At 46.2% G+C, this 27,592-nt stretch overlaps 3 protein-coding genes across 8 annotated transcripts in view; 1 reads left to right on the top strand and 2 right to left on the bottom strand.

Annotated features, from left to right (window-relative positions):
- The first annotated feature begins 1,970 nt into the window (after positions 1 to 1,970).
- On the top strand, positions 1,971 to 5,977 carry IRX3 (iroquois homeobox 3). 2 transcript variants are annotated; one of them, XM_065848653.2, is made up of 4 exons: positions 1,977 to 2,636; positions 3,188 to 4,301; positions 4,848 to 4,914; positions 5,623 to 5,977. In XM_065848653.2, exons 1-4 carry the CDS (start codon positions 2,421 to 2,423, stop codon positions 5,675 to 5,677), a joined length of 1,452 nt encoding a protein of 483 aa, XP_065704725.1. In that variant the 5' UTR covers positions 1,977 to 2,420; the 3' UTR covers positions 5,678 to 5,977. The 2 variants fall into 2 exon arrangements, with proteins under 2 accessions (XP_065704726.1, XP_065704725.1); XM_065848654.2 differs by lacking the exon at positions 4,848 to 4,914 and having other exon boundaries at positions 1,971 to 2,636.
- Positions 5,978 to 6,236: 259 nt separating this feature from the next.
- On the bottom strand, positions 6,237 to 24,892 carry LOC139829079 (uncharacterized). 4 transcript variants are annotated; one of them, XR_011741311.1, is made up of 6 exons: positions 23,724 to 24,891; positions 19,701 to 19,806; positions 18,914 to 18,996; positions 18,426 to 18,569; positions 14,950 to 15,109; positions 6,237 to 7,881 (listed from the first exon to the last, which is right to left on the bottom strand). XR_011741311.1 is itself a non-coding variant. In XM_071814489.1 (6 exons), the coding sequence occupies exons 1-5, from the start codon at positions 23,388 to 23,390 to the stop codon at positions 15,000 to 15,002; spliced, it is 657 nt and encodes a 218-aa protein (XP_071670590.1). In that variant the 5' UTR covers positions 23,391 to 24,891; the 3' UTR covers positions 6,237 to 7,881; positions 14,950 to 14,999. The 4 variants fall into 4 exon arrangements, 3 of the variants coding, with proteins under 3 accessions (XP_071670590.1, XP_071670592.1, XP_071670591.1); XM_071814489.1 differs by having other exon boundaries at positions 23,177 to 24,891; XM_071814490.1 differs by lacking the exon at positions 6,237 to 7,881 and adding an exon at positions 14,579 to 14,841 and having other exon boundaries at positions 23,177 to 24,892.
- Positions 24,893 to 25,182: 290 nt separating this feature from the next.
- The window catches only part of FTO (FTO alpha-ketoglutarate dependent dioxygenase), a 322,731-nt gene continuing 320,321 nt past the window's right edge, over positions 25,183 to 27,592 (bottom strand). For both annotated transcript variants that reach the window (XR_011741306.1, XR_011741307.1), the window contains one exon: positions 25,183 to 27,527. The gene's annotated coding sequence lies outside the window, so the exon portion shown is untranslated. The remainder of the gene's footprint in view (positions 27,528 to 27,592) is intronic.

Genomic DNA, 27,592 nt, shown 5'->3' with positions numbered 1-27,592 from the left:
ACGACTGCATCAAACGGCGACTGACTTCTCCGATTTTTCATATTCGCCCCTTTTCTCTCCGAGGCAGATCTTTTTAAAACTTGTGGTTTGCATCCAAACTTTCCGTCGACCCCGTCAATATCACCTAGTCCCAACCGAGCGCTTCCTATAGAAAACTTTAAAGCAAATCAGGACGTGGGGCTCGCTGCCTGTTTTTCTCCTGAATTAGAAAGAAATAAACTTATAACTGAATTTAATATTGTTATCTCCCTTGCATTATGCTATCAAAAGCTATCACAGGAGCAACGTTGAATAGAAAAAAATAAATTCCTCCAACCCAGAGTTGTTTTTGCACTAGATTAGCAGATAGGAAATGCTATAAAGATGAACTTAATACGATTAGAGATGTTTCCTACAGATTTTCATATATTGATTCAGGGAATTTTAATTCTGGAGCTTGCTTTGCTATAATCCGCATTTATTACAAGCTGATATAGTTTTATTATGGCAAGCTGTCAAGGTCGATTCCTTTAACTGCATAATCTGACATGAATTTCATTTTAAAAGAAATGTAGTTATAAAAATCCATACTGTGGGCACAGTGGTTATATTGTACCTAAATCATATTTTAAAGGCAATAAATCCAGAGAGTATTTAGGAAAAGAGGGGAATATGCTTAAACAGCTCTCCTCCAGTCTTAACTACTCAAAAGACCTTTCCAACTTTTTAAAAAAATTGAAACACTGAGTATTTAAGAAAGCGGATAACGGTGGTAGGATGAGGTCCCCTCTCCCCTGCCCGCAATCCCAGCCCCACAGGTCGGATGAACATTTTCGGTTTCCCTCCCTCCGCCCGGCCGTAGCGGAGCAGGACATGCCGGCGCTTGCCAAAGACGAGCCGTGATTGAACTGTATTTTAACTACTCTGAAAAGGCTAAATTGCAAGTCACACGCTGGTTTCGGGGGGAGGGGGTGAGTGGGGGGGACGGCTGAAAAATAAAAAAAGGCAAACAGTCATTTAAAATGTGTTGGCCATTAAAAAAAAAAAAATCTTATTAGGTAATTAAAACGTATCTTGACTCCTTCCCAATAGCTCCTTACAAGCCCTTACCACTGGTCCCTTTGCAAATGTTGCACGTACCAGGTACTTCCTTCTAAGCCTTGTAGTGATTCAGAACAGAGGGAATAAGCAAAATGATCATAAATTTCCTAATTAGAGATTTCGCACCAAGACAAAAAGGTGTTAATGAGTTTAATTCCAGTGCCTGTCATTGTCCCTTTTTTCACACCACTTATTTACTAATGGCCCAGAGGGCTGCTCCCGTCTCTCCTTTGTTAAGATTTTAATTTGCCTTCTTTTCTGCCTTTGATGTAAAATTGTGACCTACAACTCTTTGAAGTCCCTTATTAGGAGGAAAATTAACTTAGCTTTTCCACTGTATCTGCCCACTGTTAGCCCAGACAAAATGTAGAGAACTCCTTAAAGATTCAGTACACTCGGAAATTTTTCAAGGTAGCTCTGAAAATGCAAATTAAAAAAAAAAAATCTAGTAGACTTTTAAATCTATATTAGGAGATGTAACCCTCGCCAGGGTTGGAGAGGGGGAAGGGAAGGAGGGAATATCTTAATAAAGAAAACAAAATGAACCCGGGCAAGGAAAGGCTGTAAATTTGAAAACCTGAAAAGGAGCACTGGGCCGGGGGGGTAGCCTTTATTTTTAAATGTCACAACTTTTTCCTGTCCCTCTCGTGTGCCGCTCACAGCTGACACTCTGGCTTCCTATGCTCCGGGGGAGAGGGGGGCTATGAAAGAAATTATATCTAAATCTATCTCTATATAATTAGAATACCATGAGGCAGGGTTAAACCTTTGTAAAACACACAACTGATTGGCGATCGCTAAAACGAGATTTGAAAGCAACTCAAATAAAAGATCGCGACGTCAGTAAACAGATTTAGGGAAGGAAAAAAAAAAAACACAGCTAGTGACAAACCCGGCGAGAGCGAGCTCTGGGCATGAGAGAGAGAGGGAGGCAGAGGGAGAGAGAGAGACTTAAAAGAAATAGGAGGGGCTTGCGAGAGACTAGAAATGTCAATCAGAGCTCGGAGTCCCAATAATCTCAGGCAATCTGTTAGGACCTGACCCGGGTCCACTCAGATCAATAGGAAAAGTGAGAGAAGAAAGAAGCGATCGGATCGTTTACCGCGGCGGCCGAGGACAGGAGGGAGCCCGCGGCCTCCGCGCACCCCCAGCTTCCCCCCCCCATGTCTGCCGGAGTTTGCGGGAGGCGCTGAAAGTGCGGGCGGCCGGCGAGGGCGAGAGACCCGACTCCCTCCTCCGCTCCCGGCCCTGCTACTTTCTCCCCTTTCTCTCCCTTCTTCCTCTCTTCTCCCCCCCCTCCTCCTCCTCCTTCCCCCCTCCCCTGCCCCCGCTCCCCCACCATGTCTTTCCCCCAGCTGGGCTACCAGTACATCAGGCCGATTTACCCGGCGGAGCGCCCGGGGAGCGGCGGCTCCCGCGGCGGCCCCGAGCTGGCCCCGTCCGGGACCCTCTCCAACGTGCTCTCCTCCATGTACGGCGCGCCCTACGCCGCCGCCGCCCAGGGCTACGGAGCCTTCCTGCCCTACGCCGCCGAGCTGCCCATCTTCCCCCAGCTGGTAAGAGGCCCCTCCGGGGCCCTCCGATCGCTGCCCGGGACGCTCGGGATGGGGCCGGTCGGGGCGCCGTTCGCGCTGGGCATCGGTCCGGGGGGCCGCAGGGGAAGACGCCGGGAGGGCTGTCAGTGGAGACGGGGCGTTATCGCCGCCCGGCCCCGGGAGCGCTGCCGCAGAGGTGCGGGGTTGGAGCGGCGATCCCGCGGCTTCCCCAGCTCCTCCCGCAGGGCTTGACGGCTGCAGTGAGCGGCCCCGGCTGCCGGCGGCCCCTCCGCGCACACGCACCTGGGGAGCCGCTCCTCCCGCCCGGGCACCCCGCGGGCACCGGCCGCCCGCCTCGGCCGGGCCCGAGCTACCGGGGCTGGAGAGTGTCTGGGGCGGCGGGACCGGGATTGGGGAGCGCGGCGGCACGGGAAGGCAGCTCGTCCCGGCCGCCGCGCTCGTGTCGAGCGAGCTCTGCTCCTGGTAACGGCAGTGGGGCGGCGGGACGGAGGGGCTCCGGGCCGGGCCCGCCGCGCCGTCTCAGCCGGGCCGCCCCTTCCCTCTCGCTGCAGGGCGCCCAATACGAGCTGAAGGAGAGCCCGGGGGTGCAGCACGCCGCCTTCCCCCACCACCATCCCGCCTTCTACCCCTACGGGCAGTACCAGTTCGGGGACCCGTCGCGGCCCAAGAACGCCACCCGGGAGAGCACCAGCACTCTGAAGGCCTGGCTCAACGAGCACCGGAAAAACCCCTACCCCACCAAGGGCGAGAAGATCATGCTGGCCATCATCACCAAAATGACTCTCACCCAAGTGTCCACCTGGTTCGCGAACGCGCGGCGGCGGCTTAAAAAGGAGAATAAAATGACCTGGGCCCCCCGCAGCAGGACGGACGAGGAGGGCAACTCCTACGGGAGCGACCACGAGGGGGAAGAGGACAAGAGGGAGGACGAGGAGGAGATCGACTTGGAGAACATCGACACCGAGAACATCGAGAGTAATAAGGACGAGCTGGAGGACGAGTTGCAGGACGCCGATCTCCTGCACTCCGACTCCAAGACGGACTCGGAGGGCTCCGAGGGCTTCGAGGACCTGCCCGGCTCTGAGGAGCGCTATCTCAAGGCCGCCGAGGGGGAGCCGCACCACCTCCGCCACCACCACCTCCACCACCATCACCACCATCACCACCACAAGTGCGAGCTCCCCGCCCCTGCCACCGCTGCCCCCGCAAGCCTGGAGCCCCTCAAGCCGCCTCTCCAGCCGTCGCCGCACCACCTCTCGCCCCCTTCCTCCGCCTCCTCCTCCGCCGCCTCCTCTCCGACGGACGGCGCTTTGGCCGGCACCCTGCCGAAGCCCAAGATCTGGTCGCTGGCTGAGACGGCCACCAGCCCGGACAACCCCCGCAAGTCTCCCGGCGGCGGCTCCCCTCCGGCGACCGGCCCCCAGCCGTTGCCGCTGCCCCCCCCGCCACCCCACAGACTCGTCTCCTCCTGCCCTCTGGGCAAGTTTCCCAACTGGACCAACCGCGCCTTCCCGGCCCACCACCACCCGGCCCCTCACCCGCTGGCCTTACTGAACACTCCCCACCTGCTGGGGCTGGGGGCCACCCCTGCCGCCCCCCCCTCCGCCGCCGCCACCTTCCCGCGGCCCGCGGATCAGGCGCAGAGCGCGGAGCCCACCGGAGCAGGTGACCGCTGAGGGACGCGGCGGGGACGGGACGGGCCGACGGCACCGCGGGGGTTCGGCGGTGCTGCGCAGTGCGGCGCGGAGCGGCGCGGGAGGCCCTGCGGGACCTTGTGCGAGGGGCCGAGGCCGGGGGGCGCCGTTCCCGCGGTTTTCTCACGGTGCCCCCGGCCCGGCGCAGCCGTCGGGGCGCAGGTGGCGGCGGGCGGGCGGCCGCGGGGCCCCCGGGGCGGCGGCAGTGGGGGGACCTCCTCGTCCGGTTAGTCTCAAACCCCGAGAATTACCTTCCTCCGACGGAGATAATTTTTGTTGCTGTTGTTGTTGGTGCTCAAATCGTCTTTGTGGGAAGGACCCGGCCGTAAGGCTTGTTCCGGGGCTGGTTTGTTTTCCTTTTGACGGTCACTCCTGCAGCAAAGCAGTCGTTTTTCCGTATTTGCAACTTGCTAAGAAGAGATCTTAAGTCTAGAGGTTTAATTCAGGGATGTGGGGAAATAAAACGGGGGCTATAAAGGAACTTTTTTTTTGTTTCCTTTGTTTCTTCTCTTTTTAGATCGATCTAGTGCCTTGGAAGTAGAGAAAAAGTTAATAAAGACAGCTTTCCAGCCAGTGCAGAGGCGGTAAGAGATTGCTTCCTCAGTCTCCTAAGGATATATAGAGGGAGTTGTAAATGGTTAGCTTATTTTCTCCGCTTCTTTAGTTCCCTTTCCAGGGCGGTTTCTTATTCTTTCTCTGCGTGCGTAGTGGGTTATTCTGATATTTATATATTTTTACTGTTCTCTCTTCCGGAACTCGGGAGCTGTGCCCAGGGCAGGCCGGGCTGCGGTGGCGGGGCCGGGCGGTGCGGCTGTTGTGCCTCGGCTCGGCTCGGCTCTGGCCAGGCAGGCGGGAGCAGCCGGTGCCGGCCTTTCCCCCGAGCACCACCGGCCCGGCCTGCCCGGGACGCCAATAGCAACCGCCGGTGCCGCGGAGCATGAGGGACAAATACAGCGGCAGTGGGAAAACAATAAATTAAAATAAAAAACCACAGCTAGTATGAAAACTTGAGAGACTGAGCCTTGCTGTTCCGAGTCTGGCGTAGCAGTCGCTGAAATCAATTACTCTTTTGATTGATTGAAACCACGGGGATCGGGCCCGTGGTATTTTTGTAGCTAAATAAATTTCCTATAACTCACTCTGAAAACTTTTTATATTTAGAAATCTATTTTTTTAAAAAAATAACAACAACAACAACAAAAGTAGTGCTACCTACACTTAAATATATTGTGCCATCACAATCTAACTAGAAATCCTATTAAATATTTTTTTTCTGTGTCATTTTTTTCCAGGCCCCAGAACCAACTTGATGCCGCTATGGTTCTATCGGCGTTGTCATCATCATAGTTAATTTTTTATTGTTGTTGTAATGATTGTAAAAAGAAATCTCTGTATAGTTACAACTTGTAAGCATGTCTGTATATTAAAACTAAAAAGGAAAAAAAAAATACCCGCTTCTGTAATATCATCTGGATTAGCAGAGTTTGTGAGGTTTTTGGAAGTCCAGTGAGGATTAGGTGTTTCGATTTTTTTGTTGTTGTTGTTTGTTTTTGTACATACAGTAAAAATGTACATATGTGTGAACCAAATTGTACAAGAAAGTATATATTTTTGGCTAATAAATAAACTGTTGCCACTTTGACTACACTCTCTTTTCCCACCTCTGGAATTATTTTTTTCTCCTACTCTTACCCCCTCCCGTCCCCGCCGGTGACTTGTTTTTCCGCGGCAGGCGAGGCCGCGCTGGGACCGCGGCGAGAGTGGCGCATCCTCGGGCGGAGCGCGGGCCGGGGCCGCCCGGAGGTGGAGCGGGTGTTCGCGGTGTCCGGGCGCCGCCGGGCAGCGCGGCCGGGCCGGGCAGAGGCAGCGGCGGGGCCGGGCGGGTGGGCGCACGGCCCTTCCCGCGGCCGAACGCTGGAGCCGCAGCGCCCCCTGCAGGCATCGTCGTCCCGGTGGTGCCGGAGGCGGGGTGGGGGGAGCGGGGATTGCGACTCCGTGTGCGGATCTGGGGACAGCGCCCTGCCCCAGGGAAGCCGGGGATGGCGCCGGGGGGGAGCCCGGGGGCAGCCGGCAGAGGCCCGGCGGTGATCCATCGCCCCCCGAGGACCTTATTACCGGGTGTCGGCTATTGATCCCCCGCCCCCTCGGAGCCCGGTGGTAGAGCGGAGCGCGGGAGGGGTTAATTGAAAGGAAACTTCGGGGGTCGTCATTGCCACAGCGGGTCGGGATCGGAGCTGCGTTATTTCTCCTCCCCTCCGAGTGCGTCCCAGGGGGGCAGTTTTGGGCGGGGGGGAAGGCTCCCCTCGGGTCCGCTGTGCCGCTGAGAGAGACAGGGGCTGACCGAGACCGCGGGGAGGGGGCGCCGGGGCTGGGGATATCCCCCCCCTGCAACCCGTTCCCGCGGGTTTGCCGCCGAGCAAGAGTTACCGTCCCAACCGGCGGCACCGAGAATAGAGGCGCGGCGGCGCACTCCCAGCAGGGAGCTCCGCTCCGCTCCGGACGAACTGCCCGTCCGTCCTGCTGCCCCCCCGGGCTGCCCCGCCGGGCTCCGGCTCCGGGACCTGCAGCTTCTCCGTCCCGCCCGAAGCCGATCCGCGGCCTCGAGAACTTGTAGCTTCGTTTCCTGCGCAAAGTGCTGAGAATTGGCCAGATCCGGGAGAGGTCCGGCCGCTCCGGGCGGCCCCGGCCCCCTCCCGCCTCGCAGTCAGATGAAAACCATCCCAGGGCGATTGTATGGGGGGGACGGGAGCTTCTTCCACCTCCCCTTTCCTCCCCTCTTCCCGATTATCCATCAGCAATCGGTGCCCGCGGACGGCCGTGCCCATCCCTGCGCCCCTCAGCTGGAGGGGGCAGCTTGGGCAGGTAGAGCCCACGGGCTGGCCCACTCCTGCTTTTGCTCCCAGGGACTTTAACATCTCTGTTGGGGGGGGAGTGTGCCCCCCACCCTTCCTCTCCTTACAGTCCTGGAAATGGCATAATTACTGAGGTGGTGATTAAATAGCTGGTGCTTTTCTCATTTTGGTGACAGACACTATGGAGGGGGGAGGGTGCTCAGAGCTAGGAAGCAAGAGTTAAAATGAAGTTAAAGTACAAACAGAAGCACATAGCTGACATGCTTCAAGTTTAGACAGTACAAGATATGCAAATGTGCAGGGCTGCGTGGTATTGACATTTTGAGGTCATAGTGATAGGAATGTATTATTTATAGGATTGGGTTGCACTAGGCCGATAAACTACATTTTAAATCCTAGGCATTTGTAAGTGATAAGATTTATATATATGTATATGTTTACACTATATATATATACGTGTGTGCACACGCATTTTATATATGTGTTTTAATATTTCACAATTAATATTCCTCCTGGCAGGCATTATGAGACCGGCAAGGTTTGCGGCAGTGTTGCGATCTCTGCTTTCTTTCCCCCATATCCCTTTCCTTTCCCTATACATCCTCTCTGGTCACAGCTCACCCTGGAAACAGCGTTTGCCTCATCGCAGCTCTGTCCTTCTGCCAGGAACTGTTCCCCCTCTTTCGCTCCAATGGGCTCCTGAAAAGAGGGGAAAGTCTGTGGGTGGGTGGTTAGAAAACAGATTGTTTCTCATGTAAATTTTACCCAGTGTCTCTACACTTTGCATCCCTGCTTTTTCTTCTACTCAATTCTTGCTGAAGATAAAAAAAAAAAAAAAAGATTAATGGCATGTAAAATGGGAGGGGTAGGGGGAGAGAAAGCTAGAGGCAAATTTCCACCTCCCCTTCCTCTGGACATCCTGGTGCGTTTTCCATAGAAACTTTCACACAGTGGCCAGAGAGATGCTTAAAGGGAATGGAAGAAAATAATGAGACCACGATGAGGAAACAATTGCGTCCCCCAGCTTTCCACCTCTATTAAAGGCTCCTTTGCCTTCGCAGCAGAGCCCTCTCCCTTCGCCCTGACCGTGGGGATGCTCCCGCAGCAGCAGCGGCTGCGTGGCGGCCATGGGAAAGCTGCCCCTTTGGCTTCTGGAAGTGAAAACTTGGTTTCCCTGAGAGGGGAAAGAAGCCTTTGTGCCTGCCTGGCTTCCTTAATGTGGAGAAAATTCCCATTAATTTTGTGAGGAAGCATTTTGTTATGCGTGTTTCAACAAAACGTTAAAAAATCCTACTCCTATATTTTTTTTTAGAATCACTCTCGCAGCGTGACAGCCTCGCTGGAGCCCCAGCCAGGCCTGCCCGAGACGGCGCAGAGAGGCCTCTCCCCCTCTCTGTTGGCTGCTCTTTTCCTGTCTAATCAATTATCTCCCTAGCTAGTCCTTCTCAAAGGTGAGAGCTCATTATGCATATTCATAAATCACAGCTCCCAGACCTGACACTGATTGATGTAATCATCCCCCGCTCGCTCCCTGTCTGCGCAGGGCCGGCCGGAGGAAGCGCCGGTGAGGAGGAGGAGGCAGGAGAAAGAGACTTCCAACTTGTCAGCCTCACTTGTGCTGGGAGCTGTGCTGGGTGTAGCCACTGTGTCAGGCTTCCCACTCACCACAGCCAGAGTGCCCATCGCAGCCCAGGGACGAGACAGGAGGAAGCCCTGGGAGCTGAGAAACACCAGCGAGCTGCCTCCAGCACAGTTTGCTGTTACGCAGGCAAAAATACAAGAGTGAGGAAAAGATCCAGCACAGTTTTCATAATCAGGCAACAGACCATGCGTTAAAATAACCCCCCAAATCTTTCATGTGAGCTAGCGCGCTTGCTGTTGTTTTCATTAGATAGTTAAAGCTGATTTATCCCCAGATGTATTCCAGTATGGATTCTAATCATGGGTATTTAGCTATGTGATATAGCAAACATACTTAATGCTATATCTGCAGCTGTTCTCAGTAGCTATATTGTAGAAAAAAAAAAAAAGGGAAAAAGTTGCGAATGATACAAGTTATTGCTGCAAGGGTTTGAGGGCAAAAGGGCTCCTCCAGCCCAGCCTACCAGCTTCCCCGAGAGTGACGGATACCTCAGCTAGGATTTGTTTCCCAAAGCGTGCTTCAGCATGGCAGCGTTCAAGATGCCGCTTGGTTTGTGTGGTTTACCTGTATGGTTAATATTTACACTTTAAAAATACCTCTTTTTATCACTTTGATCAGAACTATCAGTGTACTAAAGGAATAATACAAAAATATATGCCCTGGAAATCATAACAAGATACAAATCAAAGCGAGTCCTAATCAAGTACTTTTGAGGGTGTTATCTTCCTTGTTAACAAATGGTAATAAGAAAATTAGGGCTTATAGCTTGCTTGTGTTTTATCTAAGAAAACCAATAAAGATATCAGATGTTCTTTGTTTTATATGTTTGAATGTAAAGCAGAATAATGAAGAACATGTACCTTCTAAGGCTTCATTTGCTTTATGGGTATTAACCCTTTAGGGTGCCAGTGACACTGTGAATTTGCAGCATGAGGATGAGGCCGTGCTGCCACCCGCAGTCATGAGCCCCGTCTTTGCTGCAGTCAAAGACAACATTTTTTTTTATTAAATGCTGCAATTGGAACAAAGCAACAATGGCTGCTTGCTAACTATGCATGTCCAACAGGCCTCTTTACTATTCAGCAAATGGAAGATATTAAACAACATTTTGCTTAAAGGTACACTGAGGCCATTTCCATTAGGACATGGTGTCATTCATTTATTCACATGTTAAGTGGATGTCCTTGTGGCTAATGAGTAATAATCAACAGTGACTCCACTTTATTCCTTTGCTCCCAGCAATGTTAAATACTCTGATGGAGTCTCTTTGCTGACACACTAGAGAATATGGTTAAAAAGTGCTAAAGGACATTTTCAGCGTAGAGCAGCCACTCACACACATGCTGGAAATAGCGCTTTTATTACAGACTATTCTATTAGGCTTTGTTTCTGTTTAAGACACGGTGCGTGGAAACCACTGATACTTATTTGAAGGCAGTTTATGCCTTAAAAGCTGAGAACTGTCTCAGTTTGAGAGTCAATTTGTTTATTGCTGGGAGATGAGCTCTTGTCCAGTTGCTTTATTAAAATAAAAATCAACCTGCACCTTCCAGTACCTTCTCCAGGTTTTGTACACGACTTCAGAGAAATGTTTAATGGAAAAGTGATTTAGGACAAAACCTTTCCTGCAAAAAATCCAGTTTGACATTTATTTATAAAATAAAGTAACTCCCCTACCAGCTAATTAATCCATTTTATTACATCAACCTCAGCAGCTAAGTGGGTTAATAAACTCTATTAATATATATTTTTTCCTTTACATGATTGCTTACTCTGGAGTCTGCAGCTTGGTTGTCTCCTGTGTCAATTCCTAAAGTTTGAAAGGTATAAATGAATCATTCTTGGTCATGATTAAGCTTAAGTTAGAAATAAAATATGTCAATCAATCTGGTTGGAAATGTTCCTGCTGTCTAGGTTGGTTATGCAAAACACTCTAAGGTGTGTAGGCATGCTCAATTAGGTCAAGGGATCTGATGGCACTCCTAGCCATAAATGTGTGTCACTTGGATTCCTCATTATTTTTAGCAGTGGTGAAAATGCATGTCAGTAGGCCAGCTAGCCAGGCTAGAATAAAATTACTTTACTGAGTATGCATAAAACTGAGGTTTTAATACATTAATATTATACTTATTCTCAAGCAAAACAGTGAAAGGAAAACATGTCTGTCTCTCTCAAATATATGAGTCACGCTATTGAATTTCTCAGCAATCGTTAGTATAATTCACACTGGACTATGCAATACTCAAGATACCTTAGCAGTAAAATTTAAGTGCCTAAAAACATAGATGTAATGTGAAATTAGATACAAGGAGTAAAACATCAATTTGCTCTGTTGCAGCCTAACCTACCTCCAAGAGAGGTAAAGCGCAAGCTTCTCTAGATTAGACGAGCCCCATTCCAAAATAATTTAATGAAAAAGGACACTCGAGATGGGTATTGAACAGCGGTGCGAATGCTGGTGCTCTCAGATGGAGCCTTCTGCAAGCGGTTCCTACAGAAGACTATGTCAGAAATTTATGCTTGATAGACAGGTTTCCTCTGGTGTACTAAATCATAGTCCAATACTAACAGAAATGTTTTAATGTAATTCCCGGGAAAAAAAAAAAAAAGCCAGGAAAAGCAAGTTTTAGTGCTCATGGCTGCCCTCTTGGCATCTGGTGTAGTCACTAAGGTTACCTGAATTGGTGGAATGTCCAGGGTTATTATATTATAAATCCTCCATTTTTAAACTTTCCCTGTTGGTACTTTGCACCACACTGAGACCTTGTGCTTGGGCGCAAGAAATGGAAGGAGAAATCAGCCAGAAACAACACAACACTCCAGCCTAGTTTTGTTATGCAAAACAAAAATAAATAAACTAAATGGAGGAAAGTGGCAAACTAAAATAAAAACATTGCTTCTGAGAACAAGAGGCAGGACTGGTACTGCAGGTAAAGCCCGTGCTTCTTAAACACGGTTCTTAAATGTGGTGTTAAAGATGGCAGAGTCCCTTTAAGAACAGCACCACGCAGCTCATATTTTCTTCGCTGCCAATAAAATGCAATTAAATCTCATGAATTAATATATTCACATCAGGAAGAATTCCCATTCTTTTCTTCGGATATCAAAATGGAGCCATCATCAGTCAGTTAGTTAAATAGGAGAATCTGGAGAGTAAGTAAATGGAAGACCTTTCAAATGCAGGGCTGAAAATGCCCAATGAATGTGTAGGGGGCTTCAATAAAAAGATTTTGACTTGTGTTTTCACCCCTTTCCCACTTTGCTCATTGTTTACTGACACTGCTATGGACACAGTATTCAGTCCCTGCCCGCCCCAGCCCTGGGATGTAAAAATGTCATCTCTATTGTGCTGCCAGGCCGGCTTTGATGCTGCCGCGGCCCTTTGTGTGCCCTTCTCAATCCCTTTATAAGGCTGTCCTGATTGTCCATACTGAACATCGCCACAAAAGCTCGTCTTATTGAGAAAATAAAAAAGTCAGAGAGGGGCCAAATGACGGGAGATTGGGCCTTTGCTGTAAAAGACCGACTATTCACATTCAGCAGTCATTTTTTCACTAAGGAATTACAAAGTTGGGTCTGTAGCTGTGACAGCAAAACCACTTCAGACACTTTCTCCTTAAATTTTATCTATAGTTACTATTATTGCTTTTGTAAAGATCACGTACTGAGGACAAATGTTAAATCCTAGAATCAGTTGAGGATAATTTCCCTTTTCTAAGGAAAAGAACTACGTAACCCTCGTGTGCGTGTTCCATTTGAGAAGTTTAGACAGATTCTATGGAAATTCAACTAGATACATACTACAAAAAGCGCTTGTTGTGACAATAAAATAAGTCAGCACCAGACCCCATCTTCCCTGCTATGTTGGAACACATATCTTTGCAACTGAGGACCCGAGACGCTGCGTTTAAATTATCGGTCTGGAAAAACCTCTCCCAGTTGTTCTTCCCCCTAATGCTACCCTGACTTGTACCGAGTGTCCGTGGGCAGGACGGAGACAAAGGCAGGATAAGGTCTTATTCTTTGGGAACGGGCTATCGGAATGGGAGGACGGTGATTTCATGGCTTTTGTTACCGAGGTTAGGGACCGAATTCTCTCACTGAATTAGAATGGTAACAAGTGGGACTGGGGATCTCTGGGGCTTTTGTAGTGCACTCATCTGAGAGATTGCGCTTTTCTCAGCCCTTCAGATTTATTTTGCCAAAGTTACAGGGCAATTATGGAAATGCATCCTTTGAAGCTGGGCCGATTTCTCTTTATTTTCTCTCCCCCCACCCCGCAAAGCAAAGCCTCCCTCGCCTCCTTTCTTCGGCAAGTCGGCAGTCATTAGGCAGCGGGGTTTCGAGTGGCCATTCAAATATTCTTTTGAATAGTGCGAGAAAGTTTTAATAAATATATGTTAAAAAAAAAATAGACTTTGAAGCTTTTTGGGACGGAAGTATAAAATAACAGCAAGGTAACGACATTAGAAAGCAGGCTCTGTGTGCACGAGGTGCCAGGACATGAGATACTGCCCATGGAGAGGGGCTCCATGTGCCCTGCGACCTCCTGGGCGCTGCTGATCCCTTGTCACCCCCACACGGGCCACAGCTCTGCAGCAGCGTTTGCTCCTCGTCCCTCACATCTCCCTAACGAGAGGCCCAGCACAAACAGAGCTGTACTTTCGCGCCTTTGTACATTATTTATCATGGGGGTTTGGAATCTCAGTGCTGCATGTGAACTAAGATGACTTTTTTTTTTACTTTACTTGGTACACTCAGGTTAAGGAAATACATCTGAAAGCAGATGTTTGGACCCGGAGCTGGGCAGGATGCGACCAGCACTGCTTTTTGCCCAGAAACTCAGTTCTGCACATCTCTGTTCACTGCCTATTCCATTTCTCATTTGTATTGAACTATTTTGCTCTTGTAAGATAAGTCGGTGTTTTTCTAGGCCTTTTAACGAATACTATGGGCCAAATTCAGACTTGACGTAAGGGGGAGGAGATATTATTGGTATCTCTGAAAGTTATATACACTTACACAGGGCCTGAGCTTGGTCTGAAATGTGGACCTTCCATCATCAGCAAAACATGGTAGGAATATTAAAGTTTCCTCTCTGACTTTTGTAACTGAGGTGTAAATCTCTTTTTTGCTTTCTGTTGAGTGTGTGGGGGATCCCAGGACCACATCTACAGCAGCACAGAACATAAGAGATTTGTGTGTTCTGGACATTAGGGCTTACAAATTTTCCTGTTAATCATGAATCTATTCAAAAGCATGAAAACCTAGCTCAGACCTCCACAGAAGTGTTCTTACAATAAATTAATACTAGTATTTCCCATAATGGTTGCAGAAGGTTGAATGCTGCATCTATAGCACTCAGCACTGCACACAGAAGGCTCAGCATACGAATTTCATATCTAGGTTCAGTTTTGGGTACAAAACCTTAAAACGGGTTCAGGTTCTAATATGGTGGTCTACTCCAAGAACATTTCTAACCTTAAAAACTCATGAGTCAAATTAAGAAAAGGCAAACTTGCTAATAATATTAAGAAGCTATCCCAGTTGTAAATATAACAGGGTGGGAAGTTAACTCCTGTGAAAAACGGTAGTATTCATACTGTTGGTACCTTCTGATGTAACCCTGGGAAAAACGCAATGGCGAATGACCATGCCTTGCTGAGGAAAACATTCAGGGAAATGAAACAAACCCATTTCTGCCTTTAACAATTTCTACTTGTTTGTTTATTTTAAAATCGACATAAACACCAAACAACACAGATGCTGCCCAGGGGCAGCTGGCAGCCCACAAGCCAGGATCACGCTCTGAGGCACAGGCTGAACTTGTCTCCCATGGCCTTTTCCTTGGGAGAGGTGGAGAACAGATGGGCAGCACAACCTGCCTCTCCAGCTCGGTCCCTGCTGCACCCAGTCCCAGGTCTGCACAGTCCTCCTGGGAGGAAACACATCTAGGTACCTCCAAGGTGAGCCAGACCCTTGTCCCACAGGAAAGGACAGTTCCATGTGCATCTCCCCTATAAAAAACACCACGGTGTGACATGGTACATGGGTTCCTCAGAGAGTCTGGCTTTCTGCTGTTCTAGGCTTTAAATATCAATAAAGAAAAAGACCTTGAATCATACCTGCTGACGCGGTTTGCCGGGTGCATCCCCAGGTGAGGGCCCTCCAGCAGTCACCTACTCCTCTCCAGCAGCCCCAGCCCGCAGGTGGTTTTGGGGGATGTGTTGTGGTAAGCTGGCCTTAAGCCCACAGAGACATAGATCACCATGACGGAGCCTCTGCCTGGAGGTAAAGGTCACAGATTTTGAATACTTTAGATATTTTGTAAGCCACTTTTGAGGACTGTAAAGAAAAGAGGTTTCCGTGTTTGGTGCTGTCAAAAACGGCCCTCAGGATGCAACGCTTCTCTGTGTGCTTGGGTCAAAGCCCACCAATAGGTAAAACAGTCATCAATGGGGTGAGATCTTCCAGATGCCTTGTCTTACAAGGGATAATTCTGGCTCATCTGGGCTGAGTTTTAACCCCTGGGCTTTGCATTTACTCTGTAGTGCAAGCAAAACAGCAGGTCAGAGTTGTGCACCTCAGTGTCTTGAAGGTTTAGAAATAGAGGCATGGGCATCGTAAACTAAAATGATAAACTCATTTACAGTACACGAGATGATGTTGCTCTACTGCTTCTACAAATAGACTTCAGATACGTGTGTCTACTATTTACTGTCAGTGGGAAGTGTATATCTCATAAGGCTCTGACCTGGTTATCTTCTAACCCTGAGCAATTAATCACCAACATCTAATAGGGAAGAGCTGCGCAGAGGAGTGTTTGGTGTCCAGCCTGCTCAAAAGAATGTTTTCACCTTTTCTCCAGCTATTATACATATAGCTTCCCTCAACGTGGGACCTCTGCTTTCCTTTGGAAGAAGACAGGGCACCAAATGAACCTCTCTCTGCAAGGGGAACCCGCCAAATTCAGTCTCTTTAAAAAACTAAAAAAAGTCCCAAAACAGAGCAGCTTGTGCAGTAAAGCCACCAAATACCAAGGTCTCAGTTATCAGCTGTGCTGCACATGGGAGCAAAGGAGATAGAAAGGGTCCCTGTTCCCCCTCTGGTGCCTGTGTCTGCAGGAGGGGATGGGGAGAGAACCAAAAACTGCTTATTCTTTCCTGCTGGTGGGGGGTTGGCGACTTTCCCCACCGTTTCAGCTGTAAGCAAGAGAAATGGCTTTGTCTGTAGTGGGCTGTGCAAAGTTGGAGTAAAGTAGTGAAGAATCAGGCCCCATCGATTCTTTGTAGTACTGGAGCTGTGTTTTGAAGTGCAATAAAAATACAGGTGGTGGAGGAGATAATGCACGGTACTGTTCCTTTGGGACACTCAGGGAGACGGTAAAGAATTCCAAAATACAGAGCGTGGGTTTTTCTCTAGCATTGATCACAAGCATTAGTTCAAGAAAACACCCAGAAGTAGTAAATATGCAAATTTGTTATGAAAGAAGAATCTAAAAGTACCCGCTATGTTAGAGAATTTGTTTAAGGATATTTGATCCTCATGCAGAGTTTATCAGATTACGGTTTAATTTGCGCATTCAGGTTTGTTTTTTTGTAAAAAAGGGGAGGGTTCCCTTTTAAAAATCTTTTCTTTCTCTTCTGCTCCAATACTTGTACTGGAGCTATTTCACTTCTGTTAAGATACAAGAAGTGTGTTTACGGTGTAATATAAATCTGGGTTGGAGAATACCAATTTCATATAAATTAGATGGCAGAGCACTGTTCCGCTATTTTGTTGTCTAAATTATATGGAAATTGGTCTTATGCAAGGAGTAAGTCCTCACAGAACAGGGCCCTTAGGCTTTTGGTTTAATTATCATAAGCTTCCATTTAATTAAACTTATTAAATGGTTTGGTGTAAAAGCAGACTATCGTTTTGCAGAAGCTTTCTGGAAGAGAAAAATATTTATGCCCTAGTTGCTTGGGAAGGAATAAAACTTTCCTTCAGAGCTGTTTCCCTAGGTATAAGAGTGAGCGTCACCTGGGCCATCCTCCCAGGCACCCTCATGCTCTTCGTACCCAGAGGCATTTCAACTTGTTCCTTACTACAGGGCCAGTGGGTAAGCTGAGTTTTTCCCATAGCTGGTATTTCAATTTATGGGTTGGGAATTATAGGATAATGCTGGCATAAGAAGCAGCAGATGTAAACGAGTCATGAATACCTGGAAACTAATACAAGCTCCTAAACCATCAGAACAGGGAGGTTCTATGACAGTACAAAACCCCAAACCAACAAAAAACCCTAAACCTCCAAACAAGCCCTTATTTGCTTTCAGATCAGCTTGATAAATTAGTTTTGGACATCACATGTTCTGGTGTCTGTATTACCCAGAGATGACACACGAAGCCTCCTCCAGCCTTTTATTTATAGGCAACCCTCCTGTGAGATTTTACTTTCACAAAAAATAGGTAGCTAATGGGATTCACCCCAAATGTGCTGGCCACTTTAATATGCAACCATTGTCCACAGCATACACCAGTTTAACCAGGAAAGACCTTAGATGAGATTTGGATATTATAAAAATCCTTGTTTGGATGAATTTGACTTTCGGTGGCTTCCTACAGAATCCCAACTTTAAGGCTATAACACAATCACTGGCATTGCTAACTTCTGGGAAATGTTACACCTCTTACTTTATTCTGTAAAACAAACTTTATCAGGGTTGAAAAACAAATAAGTATTGATCCTGTTTCTCCAAATGCGATGCTGTGGAATAGCACTATGTATTCCAATGTGTGGTACTGTCTACTGACAGTATTATTATTAGAAGAATAATTAGCTGAATATGTGAAATTGAGATGCTTCTTCAGGGACATGTGAGAAACTGATTAATAAGAGGAAGGAGAGTCACTGTGTGTCGGGGGTCTAATAAATATGTTTAAGGACAAATAAGTAGAAAACGGAAGTACACATTACTAATGTTGATAGAAAGCCTTAACCGTCTAATGAATTTCAGAAATTGGTTGAGAATAGTTAATCTGTGTGATAACATGACCCTCAGGGTTAGTTAGATCTGTGAATTCTTATCCCCCTGGGGACTTAGCAAGTTTCCAGAGATTCACAGCAAATTCTTACAAGGAAAAGGCATTCACAGTTGGAAGATTTCATGCAGGTTTTCATTCTGAATGCTCATGTTACGCAAAACCCAATACACTGAGATAATGGCAGAGAGTGAAACTCAGAGCTGGCCACACTGTTAATTAAAATTTTCACTTTCTAACAAACAATCATGCACATTTGGATGTATTATGGGATCACATATAGCTTCAGATGAAAGGAAGAATTTTACCATAACAATACTTGATTCTTAGTTGCTTCTCTCTGCTAAATTAAACTCTGTATGTATGGCGAAAAGCAAATGTATCAGTTGGTATTTTCTTCATTGGATCAGGCATTTCTTATACACCCTTTACAAAAATTTCATGGGAAACTGACAGAAAAACCCACCTAACTTACACAGAATAGAGCTATAAAAAGCTTAGTGACTGCAGTCCCATCAGTGTTTTAGGAACACTGGCAATGGCAAGGCAAACCCAAATATTTCAGAGCGACTGACCCGAGCAGTGGTGTGATCCTGAAGTTGCTTCTCCCGGAGCCGAAGGGCACCAGAGCTGGCAGGGGGCACAAACGTGTCCTTTTGTGAGCAGGGGGGCTGGAAATGCCACTTCTGGTTGGCTTGAGGTGCTGAGTCCTGGCTGGCCTGGGGGTGCAAAACAAAAAGGAACATTCCCTCACAGAAGGCAGTTTTTACACCCCCACAGAGGACTATTAGACTAGGGTTTCCAAAAGAATTTGGGGCAGTCAGGCACCCAAATCCCACCGAAATCTCCTCTGAAAAATCTCAGCTGTAGCTGTTAGTGACATGTTATAGCTGCAGATTTTTCTTTTGAAGAATGGGATGGATTTCATTCTTCTTGATATGGATATAAAGGTGCAGAAGGGGGCAAAAAAATAAAGACCCTGAGTCCGCAGAGTTGGCAGGATCACCGATTGAACAGATGAGTGCATCCCCATTTGTGTGGGGAAAATGCGTTCATGTCCAACCTGTGCTCTTCTCCAAGCTGTAATCCAGGGCTTGCGTTCCTGCACAGTGATCTTCAAAGAGGTGAGAACGGAGAGTGATGATCCTGAAAATAAAAAGCAGATACGCCTTTTGTGCACGTATCTCTGACTATATACTTCTGGCTCACCCTCTATAAAGAAAGATTTGTTCGTAACAGTGACATTAATACAAACGGTGTTGAAGGCATACTTTTCAGCTGATATTGCAAAAACGAACGTTCACCGCATAGTTGTGCATAGGAGGTCCTGCTGAAAATACTTATATATAATTTAACAAAAAAGAAGCTTTTGTACTAAGAAATTATGTCTTAAAGCTTTCTTATTTGGGAAAATTCCAGCCTTTGTGTTCATATCCCAGTTATTACAGTAAAGACTTCCAAATGGGAGATATTTTAGAAGAAAACAGTACCAGAGTGATAAGGGTACTGTGCTTATTTTTCTTCAAGCAGTGGTATGCTTTTAGTTTGAGAAGGAATTTTAAAAGGTTCTAGATGAGGTGGTACAAATCAAACATATTCTTATAATATTTATTTAAAATACGTCAAGAAAAAAGGAATAACAGGGACTAACATTGCCTGAGAAACAGAACAATAGCAGGGCCAGAATGCATCTTATTGACCATAGCTAAATAGAGCTAAAATATACAAATCTGTTTGTAGCAAAGGCCACTAACAATAGTTATAGAAATACAAGCCTGTTACTAAATAAGCTCAACATCTCCATCAGCATCATTCCATTTAACTGCCCATTAAACACTGCAGACTTGTACCTGGAGGACTTGTGTGGACTGCTATTGCTAAAAGAACACACTCCAGCCAAACCAAGGTGATGTCTCTTGACTCTGAAATTAGTATTTGCTACAACAGTATCTTTTCCTGTAGGGATATTAACATACAGATAACATTAACAGACAGAAAATTTATTAGCAATGACAGAAAGGCAAGGAAGATTGGTGAGCAAGATCCAAGGGTATGAGGGGAAAGATCAAAAAACATCACAGAGTCTATCATCAGTCTGTTCCTGGGTACCTGCAAGAGAAAGTGAAGCTTCAAAAAGATGAGAAGAAAGCTGATGATGGGGTGACAGAAGCAGCTCCTCTCCAGGACAATGACAGAACAGTAATTATAGACAACGATGACATGTGATGGAGAGTTTTACCCTCCATCTTTACAGGAAAGGATCTAGGCAAACACATGTATCAACATACTCTATGATAGGAAGGATAGGGAATGAAAGGAAAGGTGAAACTCTTCCTCTGCCACAGCCACACTACCCTGCGTACGGTATCCGGAGGGAGGAGAATCCAATGCAAGAGCAGCAGACAGATGTGTCCCTCTGCAGAAGACAAGCGGGGCAGCTGAGCAGCCCCTGCTCCGGGACGATGCTCGGGGCTGTGTGAGCCTTCCTCTTGCCACGACACACTGACAGCCTGCAAGGATCGCAGATCAGTGCTGGATGCTGAGAAGCAGTACTTAGGTATTTATTTCAATTTGCAATACAACTATTTACAGTGCTTCCTGTAGCCTGCAGATGCCACACAGCAAAGAGAGCATCACGGGAGATGTTTGACCCACAGTCTCTCCACCAGGAGCACCGAACGACTGCTGATGCGGAAAGCCAATCAACAGCCCCTACCCCAGCGACCAGCCCACCGGTCAGAGCAGCAGAGAGCGGCACACACATGTCCTGCTTCACGCAGGCTTTTGGAGCCCCACCTGGGTCTCCCCACACCGAGAGGACTCGTGCTGGACCACGGTCCCTGCCCGCACCGCAGGACAGCAGAACACCTCAGATGCAGCTTTCCAGCACGGTAGCTTGTGATCTTGCGTATTTTTATTCCGAACAGAGATTAAAGGACAGCTGGGTGTGAGAATGATGGAGTCATGAGGCCGTTCCAGACCATTCGGTTGTGGTGTCTCAGTGCGAGACCCACCGCAGGGCTGGGCTGGTCGGGATGGCAGCACCACGGCTTCGCCCTGTTCTACTGCCTCGGCACAGGCCAAAGGGGTTTGTTTTCATCTGGCTCAAAGTGGAAGTAAAGCAAAATAAAAAGATTCCACTTTTCATTTGCAATAAGGCACCAGAAAAGTACCAGCTAAAAAAAAAAAAAAAGTAGCTTCAGTAAATAACAGCATGTTTCTGAGACCTGCACTCTTCCTTTCCTTTCCTTTCCTTTCCTTTCCTTTCCTTTCCTTTCCTTTCCTTTCCTTTCCTTTCCTTTCCTTTCCTTTCCTTTCCTTTCCTTTCCTTTCCTTTCCTTTCCTTTCCTTTCCCCTTTCCTTTCCTTTCCCCTTTCCTTTCCTTTCCTTTCCCCTTTCCTTTCCTTTCCCCTTTCCTTTCCTTTCCCCTTTCCTTTCCTTTCCCCTTTCCTTTCCCCTTTCCTTTCCTTTCCCCTTTCCTTTCCTTTCCTTTCCTTTCCTTTCCTTTCCCCTTTCCTTTCCTTTCCTTTCCCCTTTCCTTTCCTTTCCTTTCCTTTCCTTTCCTTTCCTTTCCCCTTTCCTTTCCTTTCCTTTCCCCTTTCCTTTCCCCTCCTCTTTTTGTCAAAAGAATGAGCAATTAGTTTATTAGATAACATTCAAAGTCACAATTTTCTTTATATCTCCAATCAAGTCCAACTGACAGCAAACAACCCACTGCTAAACTATTTGAAATTATTTTCCATCAAAACATTTCTAGTTCATTTGGCTGGAATTCTTGAAATTTCTTTATGTCATACCTTGTCAAGAACAATTGCTTCCAAGAGGCTCCTGTCAAAACTACATGACTTTTTGTTTACAGCATATTAGCATCTAGGGAACCAGCCAGGCCTGTAGGACAGTACTTCCTTCTAAATAATACGCCAGGAAAATAATAAGCACTAAGGACACATTTATGATGTCCTGTAAACTTAGAGCTCAAGCTTGTGCTCCATGCATTTCTGTCCTACCCTAGTGCTGACACAGGACCTGTCCCCTGCCTCCAGTCTGCACCAGGGCACTGGGTGACCAGCCAGAGAGCACTGGGAACACTGGGAGCGCCCTGCCGATGCTGCTGGTTCATGCCAGCCCATGTACAAGCATCAGATATAAGCAAAGATCCCTGCTGCCAGCTCTGCACAGTGTATCTAGAGACCGCTGGCAGACTGAGCAGGAGTAACTGCAGAATTCTTTCCTCTTTGCATGCACACATGCCTGCTCGCTTTCTCACACACACATATACTATAAGGACCAATAAAAGATCAAAAGCAAATAAATGAAGCAAATTAACAAAAATGAAGTGGAAGACTGTAATCACACCCAACCACGCCAAAAAAAAAAAAAACACCTCAGAACAAATTAGTATGTAATACACTGCTTCAGACAGATGTTCAAATAGGAACAAAGGGAAATAAGGAGGAAAACCATACAATGCTGGCTTGAGAACTTTCAGGAATATGAAAAAAAAATACAAAGGATAATTTCCCATTTTGCCTGGGGCAAGCAGAAATAAGGCCGGATTCTGATCCACTGAAGATACTCTTCCCGTTGCCTTCAACAAAATCACCATCCAGGCCCTGCAACAACAGCTGAGAAACACATTTTCCAAACAAAAAAGAGCAGGACATGGGTTAGCAGTTAACCCCAGGCACAGGATTCTGCTTGACTTTCACAGTATTTTTGGTTTTATTCCTCTGTAACTGCTAAAGCCCACAATTTTTAACCACGAAAATCACAAGTGTTTTCTTTAACATGCTAGGATATTTAAACATTTGAGCTCAGTCCTGCTGATGAACAGATGAACAAAGTCCTGCCAGTAGGAGAGCTGCAGTAGGTGTGCATCTGCACCTTCTCACGCACAACCCTCAGCTCTCCAAAATCTCAGGAGTTTCCCAGTCTGTTCTATCTACTCACTCAAAAATAATTAAATATATCACTGTTTGGAGCGAGAGGGCACGCAGAGTCAGCAGTGATTCACTCTGCATTTTCTGTCATCAAAACATTCAGTGTTATTGCAACCACATAACTGGTTTTCAATCTGCTCCTTTAAGACAAGCTGTACTGGATGTGGACTGATGCCAGTAACCTTTTGTAAATTTATTGCTGTAATTTTGCCATTTCAAATTCACATTCTCAGATATTAGAAATGTGTGCTGTAAGATGCAAATATACAATAGATCAATAAAAATGTGGTCTGGATGGTGCCTGATATTGTTAAGAAACAGAAGGATTTTGGAGCGAAACCAGTTGTTTAAAAGCGAAGCAAAACACCTTCTCAGAAAATACTTACGTTTTGGAAAACTTGTTGCCTTTCTTTGTCTCACAGTACCGATGGTCCCAGGTGCACCTGTGCATTCACTGATGTCCCCCCATGACCTGGTTTGTCCCCTGACCTGCAGCATCGCCAGGTCTCTGCTGTACATTTGGTGTATCCTCTGCCCACAAGCAGCCTCCAGTCCACCGCCCTCCACAGGCCTGGTCTTGAGCAGGTGGTTATCTTTCATCAAGCAGATGCTTAAACAGTTAGAACTTCCCCCTCAAAAATGCATCAAACAATTATTTTTTCTGTACCTGTCTGTTTTCTCATTGTCTCATGGCTGGTGTGGTTTCACTGGCTGACTTTCTTCAACCATCTGCCATACCTCATTTAAAGGTCAGCAACCTTTACATGTTGCTCTTCCTGAAGGTCCATGTTTGTTATACAAACCATCCTTAAAAATAAATAAATCTGGAGCAGTTTGAATCTTCTGTGGAGGACTATCCTTTATCTTTCCTTACTGACTCCACTTCCTCTGTGGAAACGCTTTCTTGTTAGCATAAGAATCTGCATTACTCACCTTGTTGTTGCTTAGTTTAAGCCCCACTCAGCTCTTTCTTCTGCAGAGAAACATGACCCCAGCCACACCAATGCGTAGTCTTAATTATTTACTGGTACCATGGGGGAACTCCCTGCCTCAACAAGCCTTTCGTTCCTGAGAGGGACAGGTCATCAGTGACCTTCCAATTTACTGTTGGTTTGCCAGGCTGTCTTTAACCTGACCTCTTTGCCATCACAGTTCTCTCCACTGTCTTCTCAAGATCAATCCAGAAGGTGCCAGGAGACACCAAAACCTGTCCATCGTTGCCTGTAATCTTGAAGCTGACACCTTGCTGTTGGGCGGGATGGATGATTGAGTCTCTTCAAATAGGGTTTTGAGAGCTGGATGAATGATTGCTTGTCCGAACAACAAAAGCAGTTCTTGCCTTATCATGCCAGATTGAAGAAAATGCCTTTTGGAAGCAAACAAAGAAGTTAAAGACTTTCCCATCCACTTATTTGAATTTTTCACGATCAGTTCAGGGACAGAACTTAGCGTGCTGTCCTATTTGCACTTTGAATCTCCAAAGAATTTCTGAAGAAATCAACTCCCTGAGCAGTGAGACCGCAAGTTTGCATACAGTGAAAGGCCAGAGACCAGGAACAGAGCCACGAAGCTGAAACCTCATCCTTCCATATCTCAGTTACATCTGAGAGCTGGAGAAAGGCAGAATTGCTTATCAGTCATTTTATACCCCAGAAGTACAGGCCTGAGTTCTCTCAGCTGTGCAGAAGAATGACTCATCACACCACCAAACCAACCAGGAGTATATTCTGCTGCTGCTCGGTGATAAACAAGGGTGAGAGGCACCGGAGATCCGGAGCACTTGTGAGAATCGCAGTGACACCAGTGCAAATTGTCTTGTACTGTAGTTATCACGGAAGGGAAAGAAACTGGCCCTTGCTGAGCAGCCTGCTGCAGCAGCAAGGTTGCTTCTTGTTTCTGACCTACCTTGTTTATAAAGTTATACATTTACTTTCAAAGTCAGTGGAGCTACCACGGATTTGAAGTTCATGTAAGCAGGAGAAAGCGTCAGGTCATGAAAATGCAGAGTATGTCCTATCAATTGAGGCAGGTGGGATTGGGTGGTCTTGACTGGAAGGGAAAACACAGAACCAGAGAAAGTATATTCAACAATAAACTGCTGCAACACTCATCTTGATGGGCTTTACAACATTATAGTTATTAATTTAATCTGTCTCGTTCCCTTTTCGCATCTGTCCAGCTTCTTTCCCATCCACACAAACATGCTCTCTGAGTTGGTACTTCTTACTTTGTCCTGAGGGAGGTGTCTCTGTAGGGTTTTTAAAAATAATTCCTATTCCCTTATGCCAAAAGATAAACATGACAACTCATTGAAATAATTAAAAGCTTATTATTAAAACAGAAAATGCTGAATAAGTTAATAAAAATATTTAATATTTAATGCATTGTGTCTTTCCACTATTTTACATAGTGCACCAGGCTAATACTAACATGCTTTTATAGTGAATATACTCAGACTCTCAGCTTCTATTCCAGCTGCAATAGTACAGAATGAAAACTACGAGCTGTTGGACAGAATTGCAGACAGCGAAAGATTTAACAGAATTAACAGATAAAGATGCCCATGAGCCTCCACTTACCCTCAAACTGTATATATATTTTTTAAGTAACATCAACTCTTTTGAAAGAAAAAAATCTACTTGATTGAGTATATACATATTGTGTGAGGCAACGACAAAGTCTGAAATTACATTATACCAAAATATTTTTGTAATTGCCTCTAAAAGTCAGTGATTTTCTGATGCTGTATTAGATCATAATATAATACCCCTTACCAGCTGAATATACAGTCGAGGCCAAGATGTCCTGGAACAGTATTTATGTTAATTAAAAAGAATTTCTTTGCAAAAGTTTTAGTCTTAGCAAACAATTTAAACTTAATGTGCACCTCTGAATTTACCTTTCTTCTTATGTCAAGAAAGTATTTGCAGCAACATTGTCATCAGGCAGTTGGGTTTGTGATATTAGGTACATATGATGGCAATTAGAGGCAGAACCTCCAAAAATCCTGGTAGTCCACCCAGGCATAGCCGTAGCTATTTTAAGCAGATTTATACTTACAGCATCAAAGAATGTCACAGAGAGAAGAAAATATGTTAACTGTTCCTTTAAATTATAGCTATCATTACTTCAAAAGGATATTCAATCAGAAACCACTGCAGACTAAAACTATTTATGTCTTCTGACACTGAAAGGAAAGTAGGCAGTTTCAGCCTGTCATCTCTTAATTTTTTTTTTTATTTTTTATTTTTTTAATAAAAGAAAAGTATTATTTGGTCTGTAAGAAACAAGTTATAAGTCCAGGAGGAATGAGTCAGAACAGGTCTCCTGCTTGTTTTTGACCTTTCCCTGCCTGTCAGCTCATTAAGTATTGCAGGTTCTTTGCTGGTTATTTTACAAATGCTATTGGAAATATGAAACAAAACTGTGCAGAGGTGCTTTGGCTACTTGGATGCAGCACTCAGCAGTGTTTGCCCAGAAAAACAGCTCATGTGCCAAGTAGTAACAGGTAGAGACTTTTTACTCACACAAAAACCCTTCCCTACAAATCACAAAGACAGAAGCAGTGAAGCCACGGCTGCTTGCAGAGTAAATTGTGAACAAAATCATAAGATCATGAGTAAATTATCCAGAGGGATTTGTGACCTCTTCTAGCAACAAGAACAGGCCTCCCATTAGTAAAATACTTAAAAGCAAGGAACTTTCTGTTGAACAAAACCTTGAGAGGTTGGTCATGGGATGGCCTTCAAAGATTAGCAGTTAGAAAAGATCAGCTGCTGATCTTAAATAAAAGTGAAAAAAAGCCATTTTCTTTTGATGTACCTTCCCTTCCTGACGCACTTAATGTGCTGAGCAAACTGTGACAAAGAGGTGACATTACATAAAAAAAAGAGAGACACCTAAAAATAACATGAGAGAGGAGAAAAGGATGTGTCATCCACGCAAAAAACATCCCTGAAGCAAAACGAGCATCCCACACCCCCAGCTGCAGGGAAGAAGTAAGAGGCACAAGTCTGCAGTTGGAAGGGAGGTGGGTGCAAAGGTGAGTTTTGGATAACGTTGTGGTCCAGGCTTTGGGAGACCAGCCAGCCGAGTCTGTGTAATTAAGCAAGGCAGATGGAAACAGCTCACAGCTCAGCTCAGGGGGTTCCTGCATTATGACAATGTGATATATAGTTTGAACTCCAACACATTCATTACACAGATGTATGTATGTGAGGCAAAAGAACCAAAATCAAGAACCAAGCCCATTTTGCAGTTTCCAGAAAGTGAGACCGTTTCTTGAGAACATTTTGATTTTGAACCAAGTGTGTCCAAAACCACTGGCCACAAGCATGACGGCGACCAAGGGTTTCTGTGAAGGGCTCCGCAGCACAGAGAGAAGCCAAGCTCCTCCACTCTCAGATGTTTCTCGTTCATTTTTTTTTCTGCCGGTATAGCTGGTTTAAGGCCCCACCACCTGACAGACTCGCATTAGGCAGGATCATGGCTTGGCAGAAGGCAGAGGGGTGCTCCAGACCAAAACAAGGCCGTTTCCAACTCAGGTGACTCCAGGAAGATGCTGCCGTGTCCCCAGCAACTGGCCCTCCCCAGGATGCTCTGGAGCAGCCACTCCATGGCCCAGGATCGCTGACACCATCCTGATCCAAGCACCCGACCACACCAGTTCTGCATGAAGTTGATCCTCTGGTGAGAGGAAAGTCAAAAATCAAGCCAGTTCAGCACAGAACACAGGATCTGAAAGTTAGAGAAATGTCCAATAAAAAAACAAGCAAAGAAAAGAACTGAGTGTCATATGTGTG

The sequence above is a fragment of the Patagioenas fasciata genome, chromosome 13 (assembly GCF_037038585.1).
Source record: "Patagioenas fasciata isolate bPatFas1 chromosome 13, bPatFas1.hap1, whole genome shotgun sequence".
Classification (NCBI taxonomy): Eukaryota; Metazoa; Chordata; class Aves; order Columbiformes; family Columbidae; genus Patagioenas; species Patagioenas fasciata.
This window is presented reverse-complemented; position numbering and strand designations above follow the sequence as displayed.

Coding starts and splice junctions, on each gene's coding strand:
- LOC139829079 (XM_071814490.1), bottom strand. CDS start 23,390: ATGAAAGATAACCACCTGCTCAAGACCAGGCCTGTGGAGGGCGGTGGA. Junction 18,570..18,913: donor CAGCTTGGAGAAGAGCACAG/GTTGGACATGAA, acceptor TTGCACCCCCAG/GCCAGCCAGGACTCAGCACC. Junction 15,110..18,425: donor AGGATCACACCACTGCTCGG/GTCAGTCGCTCT, acceptor CTTTACCTCCAG/GCAGAGGCTCCGTCATGGTG.
- IRX3 (XM_065848653.2), top strand. CDS start 2,421: ATGTCTTTCCCCCAGCTGGGCTACCAGTACATCAGGCCGATTTACCCG. Junction 2,637..3,187: donor TGCCCATCTTCCCCCAGCTG/GTAAGAGGCCCC, acceptor CTCTCGCTGCAG/GGCGCCCAATACGAGCTGAA. Junction 4,915..5,622: donor TTCCAGCCAGTGCAGAGGCG/GTAAGAGATTGC, acceptor ATTTTTTTCCAG/GCCCCAGAACCAACTTGATG.